The sequence below is a fragment of the Triticum urartu genome, chromosome 3 (assembly GCF_003073215.2).
Source record: "Triticum urartu cultivar G1812 chromosome 3, Tu2.1, whole genome shotgun sequence".
Taxonomy (NCBI): Eukaryota; Viridiplantae; Streptophyta; class Magnoliopsida; order Poales; family Poaceae; genus Triticum; species Triticum urartu.
The window spans coordinates 76,930,857-76,940,204 of record NC_053024.1 but is presented as its reverse complement, the minus strand read 5'-3'; the positions used below and the strand labels follow the sequence as shown (position 1 = coordinate 76,940,204).

Genomic DNA, 9,348 nt, shown 5'->3' with positions numbered 1-9,348 from the left:
ATTCTTGGAGGCTTGCACTACCATGAAAAAGAAGATAGATGTGCCTTTCTTTATGGAATTCATAATCGTTGCTTCTTGGTCCATTTGGGTATCCACAAAAATAGGATTTTCATGATTGAAGGTCCGACCTTTCTAAGTTTGAAAAGAATCTATCTGCAGGAATTTCTTTGTTGGGATATAACCAAGGGAAGTATGCCAACACTTCTATAACATGGCTTAATGAGCTTTTGTATTTTTTTTGTTTGCTTTCTTCTTTTTATGTTTTTTTGCTCTTTTGGTTCCAGGCTTATCTCAAGCCTAGTTGCATATACTTTGTTTGCGTCAGTGGGGTTTTACCCTACTGTTTCACCAAAAAAGTTCACTAAGCCCATATCATATTTTTCAGGGACATCCCAAGTTCAACTGGAACAAAGAGTCCCATTGTATACATGTTTTTCAAATTCGAGCATGTTAGTAGTACAACTACCAATCAAGTCGGTATCTCTCCCATAAGTCAAAATCTATGAAATTGTGCGCTTTTGGTGTGAAAATACAAATATGAAAAATCAAGTTATATTGGTGTGAGTGCACTTTGACATTTTTAGTTAATAATCCGAAATTGCTACATCTAGTCTTAGTTGCGTCACACCTTTTCCTAAACATGTGTTTGGTATTATTATAGCTTTGACTTGCCATATTTTTATTTTTATATGCTCATATGGTGAAACCAAGTTTTTCCCCAAAGTCTACCACCCATTGTGGTCATTTTGTTCATGACATATCATATTCATATGGCAATTGTAGTATAAGTAAGGTTAGTTGTGGCAATGTCAGTGTGTGTGAATTGTGACCTCGTTTGCCTAATCAACTTTTTCCCTATTTTTTATTGTTTGGTAATCAACACGTCTTCCACTTTCATGAACGTTTCTGAGCAACAATTTGTAAAATAAGTTCTAGCAATTGAATATCAACAACCACAAACTAAGCCTTATACACCAATCAAGCACTCTTATATTTGGTGGTGGTGTTAATCCTAAGTTTAGAAACCCATCTCGTATAAGTTAATCAGATAACCAAAGCCCTTGATGGAGAATCCTCTGCAAAGCGCCTCCACGAGCCTTCTCGGGATCCCTCTCGTCGAGTCACCACATGCCTTCTCCTGATCCTCCCTGGACCCGCACAATGAACCATCTCATGTCATTCAACTCTGACTAGCCTCAATGTGAAACAACAGTAAAGGAGCTAATGTCACCTTTTTGCGGCGTTGATAGAGACAAGGACGACAGGTCAAGCTACAACTAGGGTTAGGAAAGAAACAACTCCAAGACTTGGTTATTACCAATGTGAAGGGGAAGAGAAGACTTGGACAAAATATAAGCATGAGCAGGAAATCATTGGTGTTTGGATAGAAAAAACACTTGCTTTGGCTCGATTAGAGCAAACGACTCTCGGCTCAAGACGATTATGAAGTTTTCACGGTCAGTCTTCAGTAATAACCGCTTGCCATAGTGAAAGGTTCTTCTCAACTCTTATCAGTAGCCTACAAGAAAGTATTTCGAACGGTTTTACAAAGCAACACTTGCTATAACCCTTTGGGCCTCCTTTGGTTTGGAGGAATTTCATAGGAATTCTAGAGGATAGGATTTTTATAGGATGTTTTTCTTTAGAGCCCTTTGGTTCGTAGGAATAGATTCCTATTCTTACATAGGATTGGTTCCTATCCTCCACATTTCATAAGAAAATAAAAATGAGCCTAGACTCAATGAAAAAATTCCTTTGGTGTCAACCAAATGACATCTCGTTTCCTATTCTTATTCATAGGATTTGAGATACATGTCATCTCACTTCCTACAAAATTTCTATTCCTACGCTATCCTATGAACCAAAAAAGGCCAATAGTTGGGTTCCACGTACACGTCTTTGCACAATGTCAGTCCTATTTTACAGTAGTCTCACTAGCTCTTCAAGGAGGTAGCTAGGTAGTAACATTGTTAGGAATGAAGGTCATGTTTGTTTTGACTTTTGCTTATGCTTTTTGCAGCTTTTCCATTTCAACAAAAAAGTCAAAAAGCTCCTAGATATGTGTTTTTTTGCTTCGGCTTTTGGCTTATACCATCATATAAAAATATTGATTCATAAACCAAAAGCCGAAGCAAAAATCCCCTATTTAGGAGCTTTTGTGTTTTTTTTTTTTGCTGAAGTGAAAAGGCTGCAAAAGCAAAAGCCTAAACTCAGCTTAGAGAAAAATGTCTTTTTAGTCTAGCTGCTCGTAGGAATAAGGTCTTATCCTTACTTTTGTAATGACAAAAATCCTTAAATCCAATTAGACGAAGTTATTTCTCAAGCGCTATCATAACAAAATGCATGAAAATTGAAGAAGTGTTTCAAACAATATAGGATAACTGACCAGAGAACTTGCCAACTAGAAAAATGAGTTCAATGGAGAAATTTAAAATACTCTTGGCGCCCTGATCACTAGTTTTTGTTCTTTTAGCGGTTTATATCCTCTCTTCTTTGGCTCTTGCTTGTTTTGGTTTTGGGTTTCTTAGCGTTTTGCATTTTCATTTGTTTCCTTTGGTTTTTGTATGCTTTCGATCGGGTCTTCTTGGCATTCTAATACCAAACGATATGCATTTTGATGCATGTTGGTGACTGAAAAACAAACAGAAACTCAGAAGGTAAGTGCATCTCTGATCTCAGAAGTACTACAATTAAACATTTCAATCCGCCCGGCCACATTGCATCAACTGTCTAGAACACAAGCAAACGACCAACACAATAGAACATGCTTACTCCAAGTTGCAGCACCACACTGGCAAAGTCGAAAACAGAAAGTTGCAGAATACGATTAAGGTAGGTTACCAAATACGATTAAGCACCACATAATGAATAGTAGCTCCAAGTGACAAGTGCAGTAGTATCCAGCCGTACGTCAGTTGTCCAGGAGACGCTCGCCCAGCTTGTAGGAGACGTAGGCGTCGATGCAGGCGTACTGGACCTGCGCGACGTCAAGCTGGCGCCTCTCCCAGTTGCTCATGGTCACGTGCCGCGGCTTCTCCATGGTCAGGCCCAGCACCTCCCTGGCGTAGCCCTTGAGCCCCAGCCTCGTCCTGCCCAGGCCGCCGCCGATGCCGAGGTACTCGTTGCAGCGGGCCTCCAGGTCCACCGGCGCGGCGCACACGAGGCCGTAGTCGTCGGCCAGCTTCGCGGCGTCCTCGCCAACGCCGATGCCGACGCACCGCACCGTGGGGTCGCCGAGGAGGCCCCTGATGGCCGCCGGCACGCGGTTGGCGTAGAACATCTGGAGGACGAGGCAGCTGGTGCCGACGCAGAGCTGCAGAATGGCGACCTTGGAGGTCGTCCACGAGCTGTAATTGGGCTTCCACTCGCAGTCGAGGCCGACGATGAGGCCGCGGCCGGCAGGGTCGTTCGCGGCGCGCACGCGACGGACCCACTCGTCGGCGGCGTCGGTGTCGCTGGTGACCGTCGTGTTGATCCGGGCGGAGCCGAAGGGGACGGTGTGGCGCGTGGTGGCCATCTTCGCCGCTCTGCCGTGAGCTACCAGTGCAGAGATCTTGCGTCGTAGTGATAGCTGTTCATGGCTAGGTCTCGCTTTATATAGTGCAACTTGTAGTGCTGCTTCAACCACCTGCGTCTAGTAAATTTAAGGCTCCATTTTGGAATTTGGATCGTCGACACATAATCCGAGGAGTTGCCTGTTAGCTTTCCAAGTGAAGCAATTCATCTTTTGGAGGAATCGTGCGGCCTTTACTCGTGTGGTTTGGCTGGCAAATTTGACCAAAATCAAGTCAGTAGTGCACCCTAGGATTTCTACCCATTGCAACAGTCCTTCGCAACGGAAAGAAAACGATATAGTACTCCGATTTTTTGTGATAGAATTTATCATTTTTTAGTTAATAGTAAAATTTATCTTTTACAACCACAATTTGTATGTTTGTTGCCACTTATTTTTTGTTTTTGCAACAAGTGGTTGTTTATTGCCGCAAATCATGGTTTCGTGGTAATATGATGTGTTGCAATGATTTTTATTTGGCCGCTATGGTTTTCGTGGTAATATGATGTGTTGCAATGATTTTTATTTGGCCACTATTAGGCGGCGCGCCGGCCCAAATTTGGGCCGGTCGACCACGCATCGTTTGATTCATCGAAAGCCAACCGTTCGATCCTGCAAGATCTGCTTGATGGTAAACCCACCTGTGGAAGTCCCCATCATCTTCAGCTCATTTCTTCTCCATGCCAGACACGCATGGGAGGGCATGGCTGCACAATGGATGCTTATCAACCCCACGCCCACAACAGCTCGCCGCCACCAGCTAGACGTCAGGCTTGCCGCTGCAGCTCCCCGTGCGCCCACAGACTCGTCCCCGTCGTCGTAGCATTTTCACATGCGGGTTGCAACTTTCTAGTCGTGGCGTCGCCGACCACATCTTTAGCATCACCGCTTGCAACATATTGGGCCGCGAGTCGTAGCTTTTCTGTTGCCGATTGTAGCATTTTCTTCTGCGAGATGCATCTTCCTGTTCGCCGGTAGCAGTCGTCTGCCTCACCGGCCAAAAATTTCACCGCTGATGCAACAAAATTGGCACTGGTTGTAGCTTTTTCACGGGCGGTTGTAGCTTTGGCACATGAGGTTGCAGCTTCCATGCCCCACCACCGTGGTCGCAGCCTCGGTGCTCGCTATCGCTGGCCACAAAACTTCACCATCGCCGCTTGCAGCATATTGCTCCGCGAGTCATAGCTTTTTTGTTGCCAGTTGTAGCATCTTGTTAAACGGAATGCATCTTCCTGGTCGCCCGGTTGCTGTCGTCCGCCGTCACCAATGCAACAAAATTGGTTGTCGGTAGTAGCAAAAACCAATAACGGTTGTAGCAAAAAATCGTCGTCCTCCATCTCGTCGTGACTATTTGTAGCAAAAATCAATCCAGGCTGTAGCACCTAGGCTTGTCGGTTGTAGCAAAAATTCACCATGGTTGTAACCTCGACGTCGACCGGTTCAAGCAAATTTGCACCGGGGGGTGTAGCCCCGACGCCGCCCAGTTCCGGCACATGGTCGCCGCGTCTCCAACCTCTGGCTTGCTGGTCGCAGCTTCGGCATCGTTGGTCGCCCCCTGGTTGTAGCATCTAGTGCTCGCCCCGTCACGCGCGGCCATGGTGATAGCCCCCAAGCCGTCGTCTCATCCCTACAGATGCGTCGTTGAAAAAGCGGTGGTTAGTAGCAAGGGCTCGAGGTGGATGCGGCAGCGCGCGCCCTCACAGGCGGTGGTCTCGCCGGGAAGAGAGCTGGCTAGAGGAAGAAGAAAGAAGGAAGTCAGTCAGGGGCGTGGGGGAAAGAAGATAAGGTATGGGGATGATGCGTGAGAGATGCATGATCCCTGAGGATTGAACCACACGCGGCTCGACCGGCCCAATACTCGGCCGACGCATCGGCTCTAAACGTTTTCCTTTTTATTTTTGTGGCAATACCTATTTGTTGCTAACCTGATTTATATTCCTATGGTGGTACCCATGACTTTTGCTATAAAAAATACTTGTTATTTGCAACACATTTTTTCTGTGTGATATATTTTTTTCTTGCGAGCATTTTGTTGTTGTTGCAATAGTATGTTTTAAATTTGTTTTGGGCAAAGCATTTTTGTTATTGATAGAAAATATAATGTACCATGTATTCAAAATATCTTAGTATAAATTTGTGAGGGCCAAGTACTATTGCCAATATACGTCAACTATAGACTTGTGCTTATGTGATGTCCTCGCACGGTTGCGTTTATTTGCATCCGCTAGTGCACCTCTCTCAAGAAGAAAAAATGAATTAGTTTTTCTCCATTACAAATTGCAAGTACGCCATAAATAAATTTGCAGAGAACTACGATTGAGTGAAAATAACATTTTTAAATAATTTGAAATGAAATAGTTGATTGGGCTTATAGCCTATTTAGCCACAACCCTTGGTCGGTTAAAGGAAGACAACCAGGCTCATTAGGTAGTTATGTCAAACATTCTTAAGAAAGATAGTCTGTCCATTTCAAAATAATAACAAGGTGCATTAATTTGTTCAAAGTTCAAAACTTTCTATGTTTGATCAACTTATTAGAAAAATATTTCCAATACCTAAAATACCATATTAGTATCTTTAGCTCCATCACAAAATGAAATATATTTCTATATTTTATTCTTTTAGAATTTTAGATGTTTATAGTTTATTCTATGGATTTGGTAAAACACAGGAAAGTTGGACTTCAAAAAATATATCTTATATTCTGAAACGGTGGGAGTAGATAGGTCGATTTGTTTTCTTTTTTTTTTATCCACGAATAACGAATTATGATCCATCTCCTCCAGCACATAGACCATCGTCGCCTCTTTGCACGAGAGAAATAACCAGTGTCCACTAACACCTGGATAGAGCTTAGTGCCAAAGAGTATGGCGTTGGCCCCTGAGCCGAAATGTCGTGTTGAATTTAAAGGGTCAACGCCACATAGTATGACATTTAAGCTCTAATAGCTAAACTAGCAATACTCTGGTTTTGTTGTCACTGGATTTATCTCTTACAATTACTAGTAAGCGTGCACGTGTAACACACGTCCTGCCAATTCAATCCATTTTTCAAATTCCACCTCTATTTAATTTGTATCCTTTTCTATAGCTTTTGTTTGTCTACACCTTTTTTAATTCAAACAACTAAATAAACTAAAAATGGAAATACAATATGTGCTATTCCCCAAAGAAATAAAATGGGAATGTGATATAGGTAATGAATAGGGAGTATCTAGGATGATAAGTACAACATTTGTCGAAATATCCCCAGGACAATAACCTAATTATTTGAAATGCATTGTTTGACAGAGACACAAAAATGAAGAGTTTATTTGAACAGTGCGCAAAAATGCTCTTCAGATGTATTTTATCAAACAAGGAGTCCGAGTTTGCCAAAATAAAAATTCAGAGCAGTTTGGAAGTATTCTCATCACTTCTCTTTCTCCGCCTTAGAAGCATTCTTCATCCGGACTCCCAAACGCTTCATCCCTCAGAGCTTTGTCTATATAAAGAGTCAAGGTACTAAACATGCATGGCATATATGTCCAGTCAGTAATAAAATTAGTTTCTAGCACAATGTCGGAGGATTTAAAGATGGGACATTACCGTCTTATGCAAACCTTGTGGAGACCTTTGTATATTTAATGCATACTTCTGCTTTCATTATTGGGCTGATGAAGTGAAAGTTGTGAGATAAAATATTCTAAATCTCTTGTAGCTTCTTTAGCAACTATAACCTTCGAGGTGGACAATCTACATCTTTGCTTCTCAGGAGAGGCTCCTAGTTGATTTGCTGCTGTACAAGGATGCTAATCTGAAACAATTATGCAGCACATGGTAAGTGCTAAGTCGACAATTGGTACAGAATCTACCAGGCTCCGAAGGATCCAATTATGTAATTTTACATGTGCATCTTAGCTATCAAAGGAAAAGAAGAAAATGGTCAAAGCAACAAAAAAAATGCAAGCTTATATAAACTTCACAAAACCGGGTATGACATTTCAGCCAAGGAAGATTTATTCACTTACGTTCACATGATACAATATGCAAGCAACAGTTCATGGGCATGCCCTGACTAAACTATGTGTACACAAAAATAATTATCACCTCCCAACTGACCGCTTGTTAAATGTACACAGCAACTAATTGGCTTAATAGTTATCTCACACTCCCACCAATTTATTAAGAAAACAGAAATCACCCAAATGGAACCGGAATTTTAGAACAGCTTAGTCAAGTTTTCCTATGTTGTATACCCTGCCGCTGAAACAAAGCAAATGAGTATAAGCTATGTAAAACAACACCAAGGATAGGGGATGAATGAAACAACAAATTCTGCATCCCACGGAACAACACCATTTTATGCAGTATTCACTATCGAAGGCCCTCTGCTCTAAATACTGTGAGATGTGGAGTGTAGTAGAAACATGCTGAACCAACATGAATAGACTCCAAAATTATATGCAAAAATTATATGCATACATCTTGAAGCATACACTGGAATTTTCAAATTGCCATCCAACCTCCAGGAACTCTTCATGTCAAAAAAGAGAATTATACAAGACATGGAAAGGAATAGTAGGCTCGGACCAAATAATTACTAACCTTGAACTGTAGGTTCAGGCCAAATAACCAAATAAAAGATACACAGATATTGGTGAAATTAACTATAATATACGCGACTATTATAAAGAGATTTCAGATGCAGATCAACTACATACACATAATTTAGTGCCCAAGATTTGGTGTCTTATCAATTGGTCCAAGTTCTCCATGTGGCAGCGCATCTCATTATTATTCTCTCGTTGCAACAAAAAAACAGAAGAATGTTATTTAGTGTCCAGTCAGCAAGTGTAAGCTTGAGCTAAAATAATACAAAGTACTGCAATTTTTACACTTCAAGGCACCACGAATACACCTCATAATCGGATTGGTACAACAATAAGATGAAATTATTGCTATGTAATATGTTTTTTGTGAAGAGACTTGAAATATCCTAGATTTGATGCTTGTACAAGTTCAGTTAAAAGTGGTTTAAACAGTCTACAAACTGAACTTATTTTTACTTCCTAGATTAACCAAAAATTGGGGGATTTCACACCAACTGAACGTAGTAATATACAACAAAAATATTACTCCGTCTGTATACTAATATAAGAGCGTTTAGATTACTAAATTAGTGATCTGAATGTTCTTATATTAGTTTACAGAGGGAGTAGAAGAAGGCAGTGCAAGGACAGAATAGTACTCCCTCCGTCCCAAAATAAATGACTGAATTTTGTACTAACTTTATAGTAAAGCTAGTATAAAGTTGAGTCACTTATTTTGGGACAGAGGGAGTACATGAATTGTACGTAGTAGACATACATAAACCGAAACATACGAGAGAGAAAAAACGATTATTTTTATCACATTACCTCAGTGTTAAACTGTTTGTCTACAACGGCGCGACCATAGCCTCAGCTTCCCTCTCCCATTCGTCAGATTGTGGGGAGTGGAGCATTTGGGGACTGCATGTCTCGAAACAAATTTGATCATACTACTAACGGGATCAAACACCAACAACCAATTGCATTGGTTCATATTTTCAGTGAACTGGGTAGAGAAGTAGAATACAATCATAAAGCGTTTTGAGCTTGCAAATGAAGCAACCTTGTCTCTCTTGGATAGTTCAAAACAAAATGAAGCCGCCTTGATAAAATTCAACGTCGTCTCTGCAGACTCGTTCTCCCACAACTTGAGAGAGACCTCTTGCTCCACCTTTCCGCCACCGACCACAAAGTACAAACTCTCAAGCGATGAAGTAAACCTGA

General features: G+C 41.5%; 1 protein-coding gene and 1 long non-coding RNA gene across 3 annotated transcripts; both read right to left on the bottom strand.

Annotated features, from left to right (window-relative positions):
- Nucleotides 1–2,911: 2,911 nt before the first annotated feature.
- LOC125546684 (Werner Syndrome-like exonuclease) lies at nt 2,912–3,517 on the bottom strand. The gene has a single exon (XM_048710851.1). It carries the CDS (start codon nt 3,515–3,517, stop codon nt 2,912–2,914), a length of 606 nt encoding a protein of 201 aa, XP_048566808.1.
- Nucleotides 3,518–6,724: 3,207 nt separating this feature from the next.
- On the bottom strand, nt 6,725–8,944 carry LOC125542988. Of its 2 annotated transcripts, XR_007298213.1 has the most exons (3): nt 8,257–8,944; nt 7,142–7,349; nt 6,725–7,057 (listed from the first exon to the last, which is right to left on the bottom strand). It is a non-coding gene; the product is annotated as an uncharacterized LOC125542988 (long non-coding RNA). The 2 variants fall into 2 exon arrangements; XR_007298212.1 differs by having other exon boundaries at nt 6,725–7,349.
- Between the last annotated feature and the right edge of the window lie 404 nt (nt 8,945–9,348).

Excerpts from the sequence above, each read along its gene's own strand:
- LOC125546684 (XM_048710851.1), bottom strand. The coding sequence starts at position 3,517 with ATGGCCACCACGCGCCACACCGTCCCCTTCGGCTCCGCCCGGATCAAC.